Source organism: Coregonus clupeaformis, chromosome 7, assembly GCF_020615455.1.
Source record: "Coregonus clupeaformis isolate EN_2021a chromosome 7, ASM2061545v1, whole genome shotgun sequence".
NCBI classification, from domain to species: domain Eukaryota; kingdom Metazoa; phylum Chordata; class Actinopteri; order Salmoniformes; family Salmonidae; genus Coregonus; species Coregonus clupeaformis.
This window is the reverse complement of record NC_059198.1, coordinates 15,339,810-15,358,151: the sequence shown is the minus strand read 5'-3', so window position 1 is coordinate 15,358,151 and position 18,342 is coordinate 15,339,810. Positions and strand designations below refer to the sequence as shown.

At 43.2% G+C, this 18,342-nt stretch overlaps 2 protein-coding genes across 3 annotated transcripts; one reads left to right on the top strand and one right to left on the bottom strand.

Annotated features, from left to right (window-relative positions):
- Nucleotides 1-1,882: 1,882 nt before the first annotated feature.
- LOC121569921 (cytochrome P450 2F3) lies at nucleotides 1,883-3,862 on the bottom strand. The gene has a single exon (XM_041881262.2). The coding sequence runs from the start codon at nucleotides 3,657-3,659 to the stop codon at nucleotides 2,184-2,186; it is 1,476 nt and encodes a 491-aa protein (XP_041737196.1). The 5' UTR covers nucleotides 3,660-3,862; the 3' UTR covers nucleotides 1,883-2,183.
- Nucleotides 3,863-9,373: 5,511 nt separating this feature from the next.
- On the top strand, nucleotides 9,374-17,993 carry LOC121569922 (leucine zipper transcription factor-like protein 1). Of its 2 annotated transcripts, none has more exons than XM_041881264.2 (10): nucleotides 9,374-9,557; nucleotides 10,814-10,938; nucleotides 11,113-11,307; nucleotides 14,368-14,425; nucleotides 15,505-15,579; nucleotides 15,686-15,751; nucleotides 15,956-16,033; nucleotides 16,476-16,634; nucleotides 16,866-16,969; nucleotides 17,107-17,993. In XM_041881264.2, exons 1-10 carry the CDS (start codon nucleotides 9,531-9,533, stop codon nucleotides 17,123-17,125), a joined length of 906 nt encoding a protein of 301 aa, XP_041737198.1. In that variant the 5' UTR covers nucleotides 9,374-9,530; the 3' UTR covers nucleotides 17,126-17,993. The 2 variants fall into 2 exon arrangements, with proteins under 2 accessions (XP_041737198.1, XP_041737197.1); XM_041881263.2 differs by having other exon boundaries at nucleotides 16,458-16,634.
- The last annotated feature ends 349 nt before the right edge of the window (nucleotides 17,994-18,342 follow it).

Sequence of the window (18,342 nt, the reverse complement as noted above, 5' to 3'; positions counted from 1 at the left end):
CTTGAATGTAGATGGGAAACATCTTGGCCTCTGTGACTGAGTGGCAGAGTGATGTTGAGAGTGGGACAGGGACACAGAGTGGTCACGTTATGGAGCATCTGATTCAGGGGCATACTAACCATGTGCTGCCCATTAGCTACATTTAATTATAGATAGACACAAGAGGAAAAGGGAGCATTTGGCTTCCCTACGATCCTGCAAAACAAAACATACATTGATATCTACCAGCTTCAGAGAAAGGAGGCAAAAAGGGAGGCCAAATGAACTAATTACTAACTTTTTATTTGGGTCACATGGAGTCAAATGGGAATGAAAGCCCACACACATTGTCTATTTATATATCATATTCATTTTTTGTATCAGATATTGTCAAACAAACAGATAAGGGGTTTCCGATCTGCAGCAACAAGTTAACAGAGTCAGGGGCCTGTAAAAAGGTCACAGATCACATAATTAGCTAGTTAACATACCTTATCTGAGCCATTTAGAAAAACAGGGCAGCATAATATGCATCCACACATCAAGAGGTCAACATGTCATGTAATAGGCCTAATGTATACTGTCTTTATGTACTCTATTGTATTGTCATGTATGTCATCCTTGAACAATTAATTACACAAATTCCAAAGTTGTATGAAGACGGTATACTGTATACATAATATAGTATTTCTTTCTGATTAAAAAAGAAGAATAAAGCCAGCGAAAGAGTAGAAAAATACTTCACAATTGTATAATCTGATAGTTTTCCTTCCTATGCAATGTGATGCATCCTCTAACTAACATGCAGCATCATCGCCTAGCTCACCCCTGTATACAGTACCAGTCAAATGTTTGGACACACCTACTCATTCCAGAGTTTTTGATTTTTATTATTTTCTACATTGTAGAATAATAGTGAAGACATCAAAACTATGAAACAACACATATGGAATCATGTAGTAACCAAAAAAGTGTTAAACACATTTGAGATTTGAGATTCTTCAAATAGCCACCCTTTGCCTTGATGACACCTCCTCCTCCATGCTTTACGTTGGGAAATACAAATGCAAAGATCATCCGTTCACCCACACCGCATCTCACAAAGCCACGGCGGTTGGAACCAAAAATCTCCAATTTGGACCAGACCAAAGGACACATTTCCACCGGTCTAATGTCCATTGCTCGTGTTTCTTGGTCCAAGCAAGTCTCTTCTTCTTATTGGTGTCCTCTAGTAGTGGTTTCTTTGCAGCAATTTGACAATGAAGGCCTGATTCACACAATCCCCTCTGAACAGTTGATGTTGAGATGTGTCTGTTACTTGAACTCTGTGAAGCATTTATTTGGGCTGCAATTTCTGAGGCTGGTAACTCTAATGAACTTATCCTCTGCAGCAGAGGTAACTCTGGGTCTTCCATTCCTGTGGCGGTCCTCATGAGAGCCAGTTTCATCATAGCGCGTGATGGTTTTTGCGACTGCACTTGAAGAAACTTTCAAAGTTCTTGAAATGTTCTGTATTGACTGACCTTCATATCTTAAAGTAATGATGGACTGTTGTTTCTCTTTGCTTATTTGAGCTGTTCTTGACATAATATGGACTTGGTATTTTACCAAATAGGGCTATCTTCTGTATACCTTGTCGTCACAACACAACTGATTGTCTCAAACGCATTAACTTTTAAGAAGGCACACTTGTTAGTTGAAATGAATTCCAGGTGACTACCTCATGAATCTGGTTGAGAGAATGCCAAGAGTGTGCAAAGCTGTCATCAAGGCAAAATGTGGCTATTTGAAGAATCTTAAATCTCAAATATATTTTTATTGTTTGAACACTCTTCTGGTTACTACATGATTCCATATGTGTTATTTCATAGTTTTGATGTCTTCACTATTATTCTACAATGTAAAAAATTGTAAAAATAAAGAAAAACCCTTGAATGAGTAGGTGTGTCCAAACTTTTGACTGGTAGTGTACATTGACTTAATTGCTTAGACACAAATACACTGATAAAGTGAAAGATACACTGCTACCTGGACCCCCTGACTGACAGCCGGCTTGACCGATCAGCCTCCAACTCATCAGATTACACTGGCCTGAATCCTCAGCATACATTGCATTACTATCTGGTCCAAACACCTGTCCCTCATCTCTACACCTCCTCCTCCTGAGTGTTCCTCCTGTGGTGCAGCTGCAGTTCCCCTCTTGGTCAGCGGGGAGTAGAGATGAGCTGGAAGCGGCGCGGCATGTTACCGAAGCTGCTGAACTCTGGGCTGAGGTCAATGCTGTCAGGTCCTCCAGGGCAGGAGAAGGAGAAACGCTGCAGCAGAGACACCAGGAACAGAAATATCTCCATACGAGCCAGAGATTCCCCCACACAGGCACGCTTACCTGCAGAGAAGGCCAAGAAAGCGGGGTTCTTCTGGAAGTTTCCGCTCTGATCTAGGAAGTGATCGGGGTTGAAGGTTGTGGGCGTGGCCCAGTGGTCCTGGTCTCGCAGAACAGAGTGCAGCAGGGGAAGGATCACGGTGCCCTGAGGGATAGTGTACCCTCTGAATGAGATATTCTTGGTAGCGTAGTGCGGGAGGCTGAACGGGATGATGTCCAGGAATCGATGCACCTCGTGGATGACAGCGTCTGTGAAGGGGAGGGACTTCCTGTCCTCCACCCGAGGGACGCGGTGTCGACCAATCACTGTGTCGATCTCCTGCTGCATGTGGTCCTGAATGTTAGGGTATTTGATGAGAAGCATGAGGGCGTATCTGATAGTGGTGCTAGTGGTCTCTGTTCCTGCCAGGAAGAGGTTTAACACTGTGGACACCAGGTTCTCATAATGGAACTCAGAGGAGGACACATCCTTCTCCTGGTTGAGTCTGGTGAGGAAACAGTCTATGAAGTCTCTAGGGATGCCTGGGTCCATGGTCTCCTGGTGCTCGTGGATCTTCTTCATCACAAAGCCTCTCAGCTCATCCACCTGGCTGAACATGACATGCTGCCGACCAGGCAGGCATTCCATCAGCCAGGGGAAGATGTTGTAGAGCTGTCCCCAGGGGGTGCTTCCAAAGCGCAGTATGTTTGTGAGGATGTTGAGCAAGCGCAAGAAGTTGTCGTCCTCGTAGTCGAAGCGCTGGCCGAACACCAGAGAGCAGATGACGTTGGACACGGTGCGACTCAGGAAGGGATGGGGGTCAAAGGGCATGGCTTTAGTGCCGTCCAGACTGTCTATGAGCTGTTGGCTCTCCTCCTGTATCCACTCCTCCATCCTCTTACGGCCCATCCCAAAGTCTCTTAGCGTGGTCAGGGTGAAACGACGTAGCTGGCGCCAACGCTCCCCGTTACTGATGACCAGGCCATATCCCCTGGTAGCTCGGACCAGGAAGGGGATGGGAGCTCGTCCTGTGAAGTCCTCAGCCTGGTCCACCAGAGCCTCCTTGACCGCCTCATACCCCACCAGCACCACGGCCCGCTGGCGCCCCAGATACACTGTCATCACTGGCCCATACACACCACTCCACTTGACAAGGCTCTTGAAGGGGGCCTGTTTGTCCATCTGAGGCAGGTTGCCTATCAGCGGCAGGGCGCGGGGTCCAGGGGGTAGATGGACTTGTCTCTTCCTCCTCAGCATGAACAACCACAGTAGAACCAACACCAGGCCTCCCAACATCACTTTACTAAATATCTCCATTACTCCGGCCTCCAAAACAAACAGCGTCTCTTGATCTTGTTGTTCTTCTTTTTCTTTATTCTTCTTTTTTAACCCACCTCTCTTTAGTGTTTACCTTCTCTCTGTGCAGCAGTGGTTGTCTGTCTATGTTGCCTGCCTGACTGTTTGTGTGTGTGTGTGTGTGTGTGTATGTGTGTGTGTGTGTGTGTGTGTGTGTGTGTGTGTGTGTGTGTGTGTGTGTGTGTGTGTGTTGCAGATGTTTGCAGGCATAAGGGGTTATGTTGATAATTGTCTGGGACAGAGTTGAACAACGGATCAGTGATTGGCTGCTGACATTACGTTATTGCACCTTGCACCCACGTAAACAAAGCAAATGACAGTGCAGAAAACCCAAGGAGTGGAAAGGACTGATATCTGTGTCTGTCTAGGTTAAAAAAAAAATAATACAAAAAATTACGAAATACAAACAAGACAATGACAAGACATAAAAAACTGAGGAAGATGTACACGACACAGACGATAGGCCTACTACCGTATATAATTACCACTGTGTATAAGCAATGCCATGTGATCAATCAATTATAAATAAAGCAGACATGGAACGTTTTGCCCTTATAGTAACGTGTATTCATTTGAATTCAATAACAATTTTGTGGACTTTCTCAATAATAGTTTCCAAACCACTCCCTATTGCTCAGAATCTCCTACTTTAATGCTGTTGAGTTTTCTGGTTTGTAGTGTACTTTCTAAGATTAATTTGTGCCTAACAAATTGTATAAATAGGTTGGGTGTTAGAGATAAAGAACTTTGTGTTTTGAATATTAATATTTGACCTAGCAGAAGTATTATGTTATTAATTGAGGGAATATGGACTTTGAGGTCTCTCAATATGATAATTTGGGGGTAATATGTAGTTTGATGGAATGATGGGAAAGCCAGTCTTGAACCTGTAACAATGGAACCACTGTCGGACAGTACCAAAAAAAAATGCATTAGTTCTATATCCTCCTCCTCTTCATTACAGAACCTGCATTTTGACTTTGTTGACAAGATTTTATAGAAAATCTTTAAACTGAGAGGCTCTTGAATATGTATCTATTGAAGTTTTATATGCAAAATTGAAGTCCTGCTTCCATGGTATTAGGGTGTCAAAGACATCTTCCCAGTATGCTTGAAATTTGTATGGAATTGCACATAGGTTTTGGATATTCAGAGTTGATTTAGGCTTTTTGTAATCATTTGTAGTTTTTTATAGTAGGATGGTAACATTCCTTTCGTCATCATAGCTTTCCATTAAGGGGGTGTAGGGTCTAGCAGACACTAATTGAGCATATATGATTTGTATAAACATTACCATAGGTTCTACAATATAATGTTCCAAAATCTAACAACTTTCCGCATAGCAGCAGGAAGTGGCTATGACTTTATGTCCTTGTCCACAATGTCATTTAGAAAATAAATGAAGGTTGCCAACTAGGATAATGTTCTATGATCATATTATACACAGGAAAATAAGTATGATAAAGACCTAGCCAGTCAAGACACTCACTCCAAGCTCTATCTGCAAGGTTGTAAACGTTGGACTATTGAATGCATAGAAATAGAATTGCCAACCCATCAAGGAGCATTGACTTAAATGGGATTTCCATTCTATTTATTCTATTTCTATAGGTGGATCCATTACACTTTTTGTTTGTCTGAATTAGTGGGTTTTATGCACCAGCCAAGCTTCTGGGAGAGCGCAACGGTCCCCTGAAGGTGACCCATGTTACCGCTGTGAAGCAGGCGTGAATAAATAAGTACCTATGGGTAACACAGATTTTTGGAATCCTTCAGAATAAAAGTCCCATCCTGTATACTTTGTAAATGAATAATTAGGGCGAAAATGATGGAAAATTTGCACAATTATCGATATGTTTTATGTTAGTTATCATACAAAGAATAAATTAAATTATTTATATAATATATTATGTAATTTATTTGTTTATTTAAAAAAAGGTCAAGCCTAAATGTTCAACAATGTTTTTTGTGTGTCTACTCCTATCATTTATTGCACCATACAAAATTATCTGTACGTTGTATCAGAGTAAAGGGTCCATTCTACTCAGGAACACTTCTAGTTTCCAAATCCACAGACTTTACACCCAGAGGAGCGTCGCTGCTCATTTGGCGGCCCTTATAGAGGCCCATCAACTTAAATCCAATCGTTTTTTCACATTGGACATACACATTGCACCATACAAAATTATCTGTTTGTTGTTTGGCAGTAAAAGGGAGCACTTGTAGTTTCCCAATCCACAGAGTTTATACCCATTCACAGTTTGTACCATGGTACAATACATATTCACGGTTTGTACCATGGTACATAGACAAATGAGATGATTGTGGACTACAGGAAAAGGAGGACCGAGCACGGCCCCATTCTCATCGACAGGGCTCTAGTGGAGCAGGTTGAGAGCTTCAAGTTCCTTGGTGTCCACATCACCAACAAACTATCATGGTCCAAACACACCAAGACAGTCGTGAAGAGGGCACGACAAAGCCTATTCCCCCAGGAGACTGAAAAGATTTGGCATGGGTCCTCAGATCCTCAAAAAGTTATACAGCTGCACCATCGAGAGCATCCTGACTGGTTGCATCACCGCCTGGTATGGCAACTGCTCGGCCTCCGACCGCAACGCACTACAGAGTGTAGTGCGTACGGCCCAGTACATCACTGGGGCCAAGCTTCCTGCCATCCAGGACCTCTATACCAGGCAGTGTCAGCAAGCGGTACCGGAGCGCCAAGTCTAGGTCCAAAAGGCTTCTTAACAGCTTCTACCCCCAAGCCATAAGACTCCTGAACAGCTAATCAAATGACTACCCAGATTATTTGGATCCCCCCCCTCTCTTTTTACGCTGCTGCTACTCTCTGTTTATAATCTATGCAAAGTCACTTCACCTCTACCCACATGTACATATTACCTCAATTACCTCGACTAACCTGTGCCTCGGCACATTGACTCTGTACCGGTACCCCCTGTATATAGCCTCGCTACTGTTATTTTACTGCTGCTCTTTAATTATTTGTTACTTTTCTATTTTTGTTATTTTGTTATTTTTACTTATCTATTCCTTACTTAACACATATTTTTCTTAAAACTGCATTGTTGGTTAAGGGCTTGTAAGTAAGCATTTCACAGTAAGGTCTATTACACCTGTTGTCTTCGGCGCATGTGACAAATACAATTTGATTTTGATTTGATATTCATGGTTTGTCCCATTTTGTTTACTGTTACCTTATTGTCACTCATTGCAGGATCTATAGCTATTACAATCACCTCTAAGAATAAGCCCTCTGTCCAATGACTGCACTTGAACTTGGTGCTGATTCCATTTCCTTACACTTAGCCAAAGGTATGCCAACACATTTTCTATAGGATTGAGGTCAGGGCTTTGTGATGGCCACTCCAATACCTTGACTTTGTTGTCCTTAAGTTATTTTGCAACAACTTTGGAAGTATGCTTGGGGTCATTGTCCATTTGGAAGACCCATTTGCGACCAAGCTTTAACTTCCTGACTGATGTCTTGAGATGTTGCTTCAATATATCCACATAATTTTCCTTCCTCATGATGCCATCTATTTTGTGAAGTGCACCAGTCCCTCCTGCAGCAAAGCACCCCCACAGCATGATGCTGCCACCCCCGTGCTTCATGGTTGGGATGGTGTTCTTCGGCTTGCAAGGCACCCCCTTTTTCCTCCAAACAAACGATGGTCATTATGGCCAAACAGTCCTATTATTGTTTCATCAGAGCAGAGGACATTTCTCCAAAAAGTACGATCTTTGTCCCCATGTGCAGTTGCAAACCCTAGTCTGGCTTTTTTATGGCTGCTTTGGAGCAGTGGCTTCTTCTTTGCTGAGCGGCCTTTCAGGTTACGTCGATATAGGACTAGTTTTACTGTCGATATAGATACTTGCGTACCTGTTTCCTCCAGCATCTTCACAAGGTCCTTTGCTGTTGTTTTGGGATTGATTTGCACTTTTCGCACCAAAGTACGTTCATCTCTAGGAGACAGAACGCGTCTCCTTCCTGAGCGGTATGATGGCTGCGTGGTCCCATGGTGTTTATACTTGCGTACTATTGTTTGTACAGATGAACGTGGTACCTTCAGGCGTTTGGAAATTGCTCCCAAGGATGAACCAGACTTGAGCAACAGGAGCAACAATGGCTCTGCCGTGAAGTGGTAGGCCACACAAGCTCACAGAACGGGACCGCAGGGTGTTGAAGCGCTTAACGTGTAAAAATTGTCTGTCCTCAGTTGCAAAACTCACTACCGAGTTCTAAACTGGGTTTGGTAGATGCCTGGAGAATGCTACCTGCCCCCAATGCATTGTACCAACTGTAAAGTTTGGTGGAGGAGGATTAAGGTTCTGGGCCTGTTTTTCATGGTTCGGGCTAGGCCCCTTAGTTCCAGTGAAGGGAAATCTTAACGCTACAGCATACAATGACATTGTAGACGATTCTGTGCTTCCAACTTTGTGGCAACAGTTTGGGGAAGGCCTTTTCCTCTTTCAGCATGACAATTCCCCCGTGCACAAAGCGAGGTCCATACAGAAATGGTTTGTCGGGATCAGTGTGGAAGAACTTGACTGGCCTGCACAGAGCCCTGACCTCAACCCCATCGAACACCTTTGAGATGAATTGGAAGGACGACTGCGAGCCAGGCCTAATCGCCCAACATCAGTGCCTGATCTCACTAATGCTCTTGTGGCTGAATGGAAGCAAGTCCCCGCAGCAATGTTCCAACATCTAGTGGAAAGTCTTCCCAGAAGAGTGGAGGCTGTTACAGCAGCAAAGGGAGGACCAACTCCATATTAATGCCCATAAATTTTGGAATGAGATGTTCGACGAGCACATACTTTTGGTAATGTAGTGTATTTGCTCTGATTCATGTGCAGTGTTGAGTCTGCAGTCCTTTAACTCACGTAGCAGACAATACCTGCTTTATGACGATACTACAAACCCATGGCAGGGTTAGCCAGATGGGTACACAGACAAGATTTACTTGGGTCCCAGCCCATGTGGGGATGGAGGGGAACGAGGCAGTTGATGTACTGGCTAGACAAGCAGTTAGTAGTGGGGATGTTGATGTTGTAGTTTCAATGAGCAAGGTAGAGGAAAAAATTACTGATATGGACAGTGTTGGTGCAGAGATGGTAGGAGCAGTGGAATAGAGATACTAAGGGCAGGCATTTTTTCCAAGTACAGAGGAAAGTCGGGGAGGGGACGACGGCAGGAAGAGACAGAAGAGAGGAGGCTATTTTTTACAAGATTAAGGGTGGGACACAGCCGGTTGAATAAGACTGTAAATGTGATAGGAAAGCATCCAACAGGAAAGTGTGATTATTGCCAGGAAACACAGACAGTGGAGCATGGACTGATACAGTGTGGACAGTATGAGAGGGAAAGAGAGAGGCTGAGAACCAGTATGAGGGAGAAGGGGCTACAGGAAATGAGTTTAAAGAGTATACTGAGTAGAACGTAATTAGATACAGTCTCAAACATTTTGTTATCTTTTTTAAGAGAAACGGGGCTGGTAGGTAGGATTTAGATTCTCCCTGTCTCACACTCCAGTACAGTATGTAGCGGTAATGCACCATAATGTTGGATGCCAACCGCCGATAAACCCCACAGAAGAAGAAGACGAAGAAGAAGGTCCCCGTGGTTACCAAAGCAATGACGCTGTTCCGTATCCAAGAATCTCCACTCTGCACTGAAAAGCAGGGCTCGCTGATAACGTTATTAGATAATCTTCTCAGATATCACTATAAATAAATACATATAAGTCGTACTGTACCTGTTAGTTTGTGCATTGTGGCCTAGCCAGTTAACCTACAATTTAGCAGTAAATGAGTTCGGTGTTTGCCGTCACAATGGTGAGTAACATTAGCCAAATGTTGGCAGACAGCTTGCTAGCTAGTTATAGTAGCTAACAGTACTGTAAGCTACTAGTAACGTTTAGCCACAGATAGAACAAGGAGCAGTTACTAGTGGGCACGTTCGAGCGGATCACTTTTGTCAATGGTCACCGCCTTTCAAAGTGTGTTGCATTATGGGGATAAAAATTGTCCGACGTGCGCCTACATGTCAACTGCATGAAAATCATGTGATTAAAGGTCATTAACTTTTGACTGCAAGTTTCTGCAGGTGCTCTTAGCCAACTTCATGCTGCAGCCATCGCCTTCATTGTGGGAGGCTCTATTGTCAACCAATCATTAGGGTGTTTTTGTTAGACCCACGCGAACGTGACCAAAGACATGACTGACACAGGAACCCACTTTGCTACAATTCATGTATACAGTGGATATGTACAAGTGAAATGTATGTGATATTTGAGGCTCTCTCAACAATTGAATGTACACACATATTTCCAGTTTGTGAGTGTGGGATATGGGGGTTGGCGACATGTTTATTTCGACATGATAAATAACACATTTTATCAACAATGGCAACACTGCCATATGGCACTGAGCCTTACTGTTCACAAAACCACATCAGTGTCCGACTTTCGACTGTCGCATATGCACCTACCTCGACTTCACTCATCGACTCTCGTCGACAGTCGGTTAAGTTCGCCTTACCACTCAAACGAGCCCAGTAGCCTATCCAGCAGTATATTTGGCTAAGCTAGCAACATGGTATGGACAGTTTGCTGTCTAGCGAGTGCTCGACCAATCACTGTAATCGATGCGGTCTACTGCACGGATAGTTAACTAACGTTAGCTAGTTTAGTAGCTAGCGAAGTGCTGAATATGAATTCAAATCGTAAACGTTAGCTAGCTAGCCAACAACTAGGCTCGCTAACGTTAGCTGCCTAGCTAGAAGTTACATGGTATGATGTTTCCATGACAACGCAGCGCTCTTTGCTGGTTAGCTAGCCATCCATCCATATAATAGTTTAGTGATTGCAGCCAGATAACCTTGCAGTACTGTACATTTATTGAATAGGAGGACCCCCTCCATTGCCTTGTTCGATGTTGTGCTTGAGACAATAACTAGGCAGTTAACGTTAGCTAAGGAACAAATCTATAGTGAATCAATCAAGAGGGCCACTGCCACTGATTAGATATTCTAGTTAACGTTACTTATCTGCAGATTCATTGACCCTGTTCCTCCTTGTCTCTCCTTGAAGGCTGAGTTTGGTTTCAATAAAGGCCATCAGAATGAGGCGATCAACTACATGCGCTTTGCACGCTCCAAGAGGGCCATCAGACTCAAGACCATTGACTCCTGCTTTGAGGACCTCAAAGACAGCAGGTGTTGTGTCACACAATTGTAGAATTTTTTTTATCACAGCTAACCAACAATGTTGGTCGGAGGAATGCAAGTCCGTCTTTTTAGGACTGCATTTTATGGTATTTGTGTATTATTGTTTTTCTCTTTAAAAGAAGTTCCCCCACGGGGAAATCAAGTTATTCTATTCTATTCTAGGCTAGTGGATGAGACCTTCACGGTGGACGAGGTGCGGGACATGCTGGACGGGCTGCAGCTAGTGGTGCGAGGAGAGGTGGAGACAGAGCTCATCAACACAGCCCACACCAACGTGCTGCTGCTCCGGCAGCTCTTCTCCCAGGCAGAGAAGTTCTACCTCCATCTGCAGACTGACATCTCGGAGCTGGAGAACAGGTGGGCTGTGGGGTGGCTGTGAGGAGGGGTGGGATGGCTTGGAGGTGGGATGAGGGGTGGCTGCGAGGGCAGGCTGAGGCCCACTTTCAGATTTAAAACAGATGGAAGTACATGATAGACTCCCGAGTGGCGCAGTGGTCTAAGGCACTGCATCGCAGTGGTCTAAGGCACTGCATCGCAGTGCTAGCTGTGCCACTAGAGATCCTGGTTCGAATCCAGGCTCTGTCATAGCCGGCCGCGACCGGGAGACCAATGGGGCGGCGCGCAATTGGCCCAGCGTCGTCCAGGGTAGGGGAGGGAATGGCCGGCAGGGATGTAGCTCAGTTGATAGAGCATGGCGTTTGCAACGCCAGGGTTGTGGGTTCAATTCCCACAGGGGGTATGAAAAAATAAATAATGTATGCATTAACTGTAAGTCGCTCTGGATAAGAGCGTCTGCTAAATGACTAAAATGTAAATGTAAATCTCAGTGCTTGAGGCGTCACAACAGACCCCCTGGTTCGATTCCAGGCTGTATCACAACCGGCCGTGATTGGGAGTCCCATAGGGCGGCACACAATTAGCCCAGCGTCATCCGGGTTTGGCCGGTGTAGGCCGTCATTGTAAATAAGAATTTGTTCTTAACTGACTTGCCTAGTTAAATAAAGGTTAAATAATAAAAAATAGCAGTAGGTAGTACTGAGAATTAGGCAGTGTGTGAAGGTATATGGGATTTCAAGGGTTAATAACAGGGTGAAACTCAGGTGGGAAGCAACCTTTTAACCCCAACATGCCTCTGTGTGTAGCCTGTCAGTAGAGCCACTTATTATGTATGTATCAAGTGTTTGAGCAGTGAGCCCCCCCCGCATTCAAAGCAGAAGCCACTTCCTTCAGTGTTTTTCATGTGCACTGTGTATGCAAGGCACTGAGGTCATTGCCGAGCCACTCATTCTTATGCGAATGGTACCCTGCTTTTCCATTTCTGTGGTTTCTTACTCTCACTGAAATGTAGCCAGATCCAACCACAGCTTGTGTGACCTGTGCGGGTGGAGTAGTTCATATGATACGATACCTAGGTGATGTTTGTTTGGGTTGATGCTGCCTGCCTTGCCTGGCATATATTGTCAGGAAGTTTGCTTTTCTCCACATGCAGTGTAGTGATTTTTTTTTTTAAGTTAACATGTACATTTCTGTATTTTGGCAGCTACTTTTGTCCAAATTAATGCCATTAAGAAAATATAAATGTACTAGGCTACGTGGAGACAAAACAAAATGTGTAGAAAAAACTGCCAATGAAAGGTCCCTGTTGCATCCAGGGTTACTAAGCATGGCTGCCAAGAATGTCTTACAGCAGTGCTTAATAACAAGCCTGGACACAGAGGGATGTGGGAATGTTCGCTACCGTTAAAAACAGCTATATATCTCATGGGGAGGTGTTGTCACATTTTTACTTTGCCCCTCGAGGGCATACTGATACTGTGCCAAAAAACGTATTAGCGCATTCCCTTTTATCACGCTGAATTTACCACAGGATCATTCATCATGGTGCCTCAGATCAGAGTTGCTAAAGATATAACAGGGAACAATACAGTCGGGTCAGCAGTGAAACGTTGGCAACTAGCTGGTCGCGCAATTCATCTCAATGCCTCCCTTCCGAAATCTAAACTCTGATTTAGGGCTTTTGGAGCAATTACGTAATAGATTATCAGGTAACAGTTTCCCGCACTCCATTCCCTCTTTTCCCCACCAATAAGATGAAATGGGAGGATGAGGCCAAGGACTTTTCCCTCACACTCACTCACTCCCCCACTCTGTGGATGGATCTGAACTTGTTACTGGGGCACAGGAACATGCCACTGTGAAATGTATAGCATAGCTCTGTGATGTGGAGGACAATTCCAGGCCCATGGACTGTGTTAATGTGTCTTTTAGAGAGGGAGGGGAAAGCCATTCCTTTTACAGCCCCAACTTTTTGATATTGAAAAGCTGGCAGTCCATCAGCACGGTAGAATGCTGTGGTTACATGGCAAATTGACCGAGAGAGACCATTTTTGTACTTTACAGACAAGACTTTGATTTGCCTATACTGTGGCTGTGAATATACTGTAGTTGCGAGGTTGGTGCATGAGTGTGAGGGGATGAGCTATATAATGCTGCACAATTCACTCCAAGGGACTAGAATGACTACTGTGCAACAAAAGCCATGAGCCCATATGGATTCTATTTGAGTTATGGCACTGCTAGCAGGTCTTTGTTTGTATTTGACATCTAACAACTAACATCTGCTGAATTGAGAATATTAGCTAACGGAGCTTAAACTCCATTTGACCTTTATTACACTGACACCAGTCAAACAAAAACAAAACATAAAAAAAACAAGGCCTGTGCTTTTGTAGATTGTTTTTGTTGAGTTTGTAGTACGCCTACAGTCACTTGATAAGATAACCAAGCCCTTGAAAGTGTTAGGTAGGCCCCAATCCTGTGTGGCTGTTAGTAGGGCGTCAGAAGCAGGGAATACGCCCCTAGTAGCCACATATCTACGTGCGTTCTGCAGCTTTTTCAAACCACATATGCAGTAAGCGTGTAGGTGCTTTGTTCTCCACAAGCATTTCATGTTAAACTGTCTTCAGGAGGACAAGTGTGTTTTATTTTTCTTAAAGATACTTAACTATCAGTTGGCTGCTCCGCTATACTTGACGTCAAATGTTTTGCAATATGTTATACATCAATTTCATAATGAAACATGTAGCTGTAATAGGCCAACAAGTCAGTACACTGACACTCACTGTATGATATCAAACATTCTGTCATTACTCTGCTTTGTTTGTATCCCACATGGGGTCCTGTGTGGCTCAGTTGGTAGAGCATGGCGCTTGCAATGCCAGGGTTGTGGGTTCGATTCCCACGGGGAACCAGTATGGAAAATGTATGCATTCACTACTGTAAGTCACTCTGGATAAGAGTGTCTGCTAAATGACAAAAAAATTAATTAAGCCATAAATGTGCTAATTGTCTAATTTACATGTCATAATATTTAGTCTTTCTTTTTCTCTCCCCCTTTTTTATTTTAATTATCTGCAGAGAGTTGTTAGAGCAAGTGGCGGAGTTTGAGAAGACTGAATTTAAAAACCTAAATAAGGTGAGTGCTAACTGTAAAGCCCAACCACTTAGACTTTTATGCAACCATTTCCCCTATATAAAAATAAGCATGAATTTATTACATGTTTATTCATACTGGTTAAGCTGAATTATTGCACTTACTTTAAATACACAGCACTTGAATCGTATCACAATTGGAAACTGCAGACCACACAATGTGACCATAGAAAATCAACAATTTGTAGTCATCAGCCCTCTGATAGGAACATCTCTTCTAGCACTTCACGCCCACCCCATGCAAAACATTTCTATCACTTCACACCCATGCAACACATTTCTATGAAATCCAGACTTCAGGCTTGTGGAGGTGTGGGTTTTCACTTGAGGCTGAACAACAACAACAACTACTAAGTTTCACTTAGTTTATAAGTTAATGTTTTAAGTCGATGTTATCAAAGTCATTGACAGCTGAAATCACGCATTGAAAATAAGTGTGAATTTATTACATGTTTATTCATACTGGTAAAGCTGAGTTATTGCACTTACATGAAAAAACTGCATTGTTAGTTAAGGGCTTGTAAGTAAGCATTTCACTGTAAGGTCTACACCTGTTGTATTCTGCGCATGTGACAAATACAATTTGAGTTGATTTGATACACAGCACTTGAATCGTATCACAATTGGAAACTGCAGACCACACGACGTGACCATAGATAAAGAACAACAGTGTGGTCATCAGCCCTCTGATAGTAACATCTCTTCTAGCGCTTCACACCCACCCCCAATGCAAAACAATTCTATGAAATCCACACTTCAGGCTTGTCGAGGTGTGGGTTTTCACTTGAGGCCGAACAATTCACCAACAACAACTCGTGTGTTTCACTTTGTTTTTAAGTGAATGTTTTAAGTCCATGATATCAAGGTCATTGACGGCTGAAATCATGCATACATGCCATTTATTGATGGGAGAGTATGTGCTCTACTTTACTTCATTTTATAGTACTACTGATATTGATTACTGCATTGTTGGGAAAGAGCTTGCAAGAAATGCATTTCACTGTACTTATGCACGTGAAAATGTAATTTGAAACTTGAAACATGCCTTGCTTCCTTACCTAGACTAACCAGGAAATTAGCAAGCCCAAGTTAGCACCGCTGAATGAAGGTGGGGGGGTATCTGAACTTCTCAACAAGGTAAAGAACTCAACTCTCCTGTGGTAATATAGAGTTAGCAGAATTAACACCAGGTCATTGTATGAGACTCATGCGTAATTGTTACATGACATTGGTTTTTCATCAGGAGATATCCAGGCTACAAGAGGAAAACGATAAGCTCAAAGGCAGGCTCCGGACTTTGGAAACCCAGGTACAGTGGCTTGCGGAAGTATTCACCCCCCCTTGGGATTTTTCCTATTTTGTTATTCTTACTGAAATGCACTCTACTTCTTGTAACTTTCATCATATTTTGTGCTCATGTTTTCATCTAACCTACACCTGACCTTGCTAATTGAATGATCAATGTTGGTATCACTTTTATGAAGTATCTTGCAGTATACTGATTGTGTTTCAGGCCATGGGTGTGTTGGATGAGAAGACCAAGGCAGAGAGGGCTCTCAAAGACCTGCATAAGGTCCAGGGGGAACAGCAGGTACTGTAGCACTATAAGGTCATGGATTAACAATATAACAGACAAACCTGGGCCAAAGGAACATAAGATGACTATTGCACTTTACTTTTCACTCAGTAGTATTTCCTGTTTCCTTCCTATTTTGATTTGTGCATTGTAGTATTTTTGCCTTTTAACTAAGTTGACCCCTTGTATTTATGATGTGTTGAAGCTTTTGTCGTATTTTTTTCTGAACAATTACTATTATTTTGTTTGCTTTCATGGAAAACAACTGGTATGTATCAATCCGACACTATGTTTTGTGTGTTGAATACATGTCCATCTAAGGGTGCATCCCAAATGGCTCCCTATTCCCATAGGGCTCTGCAATGTATAGGGAAAAGGGTGCCATTTGGGACGTAGCCTAAAAGTCCACCCACTGAAGTGCTGTGTTTCTTTCCCCAAGATGGCCACCCGTTCTCAGGAGATCACTAGTCTCGAGGACACGGTGGCAGCACTGCAGGAGGACTACCAGAAGTCCCTGAGTGTCAATGCTGCTTCCCAGAGAGACCTGCAGGACAACCTGGTCTCTGCCAAACACGACCTGCTCAGGGTACAGGAACAGCTGGCCCTAGCAGAGAAGGTACGTCCCTCTACCCCATACTGGTACCTTTCATAGAAATCATGCATTGATGGCAATCAATGGAAGATTGGGTGAACTTAGGTGAAGTGTCTCAAGTAAGCATTTGGCTCAAGAGCTATGGACCCAATTATATCCGCTATATTTGCCAATAAGAGGTTATCATGCAACCCTGTGTGTGTGTGTGTGTGTGTGTGTGTGTGTGTGTGTGTGTGTGTGTGTGTGTGTGTATAGGAGCTGGATAGGAAGTTCCAGCAGACGTCTGCCTACCGCAACATGAAGGAGATCCTCACCAAGAAGAACGAGCAGATCAAGGACATCAGGAAACGCCTTTCAAAGTGAGTCGGTTGATTATTATAAGAAATTATCAGGAATGATAGACGGATTGATTAATTCATCTTCTGCTGAATGATGATTGTTTGCAGTTCCTGTCTAACAACCTTTTTTGCTAACGTTTCCCATATTTAATTTCCAGATACGAGTCAGATGAATGAACCCTTTGCCTCACACGACAAGACACAAAATGGAGGTTAAAACGTATGGCAAGAGGGTGGAAATGGCCCAAAACCAGGGATGGTCACGGTGGAGAAGGTTTTGGCCCATTCATCGTTTATTCTACCCCACTGCAGGAGCAGGAGGTTTGGAATTAAAAGTGGACTTGAGAATATCACAGTTCACCAGTAGTTCAGAACCTTCCAGAAGAATCGTATCATCTCGCTGATCCAGCAGCTTTTGTAGTCATTAGCTTTAGGAGAGGATTGTGGGGGATTAAGGGTGGGGGGCTAATCGACAGAGCGTCCTATGGTCAGTCTCACTGGGAGAATAACCTTGAATGTCTCTGTCCCTTTGCTTCTCTATTCTGTCCCATATCTAGGAGTTGGAGTCCTATATCTAGTAGCTGAAGCTTTGTGTGTGTAGTAGTAGGTTTTCCTCACTGCACTATGCAAATACTTTCACATCCTTGACTCGCTGTCTAAAAAGGAGGCCTTCTGAATAAGAGAGATATGCCTGAAGCTTTGCAGCCATATATATTTGTCTGATAGTGATGGGTAATTTTTTCCATGACACCAACTCATGAATTATTGTCCTTTCAAGACAGTATGTTCTTTTTCATCTAGTTCTTTGTACATGTAGCAAAGGCATGATGCAACGTCTATTTATATGTATTCAGATGGCGTAATTCAGAGCTCCATGTTAGTGAATAGAGTCATGGCTAATGGTACATATTAGGAATCATAGCATATAGTATAACATTACAAAATATCTTGAGGGAAGTTAGTGAGGGAAATGTTTACATAGTATGATTGACATATTTTCTTAATTTTCTTACCATTGTATCCTGTTTTAGCATATCAAATACAGTGGGGAAAAAAAGTATTTAGTCAGCCACCAATTGTGCAAGTTCTCCCACTTAAAAATATGAGAGAGGCCTGTAATTTTCATCATAGGTACACGTCAACTATGACAGACAAATGGAGGAAAAAAATCCAGAAAATCACATTGTAGGATTTTTTATGAATTTATTTGCAAATTATGGTGGAAAATAAGTATTTGGTCACCTACAAACAAGCAAGATTTCTGGCTCTCACAGACCTGTAACTTCTTCTTTAAGAGGCTCCTCTGTCCTCCACTCGTTACCTGTATTAATGGCACCTGTTTGAACTTGTTATCAGTATGAAAGACACCTGTCCACAACCTCAAACAGTCACAC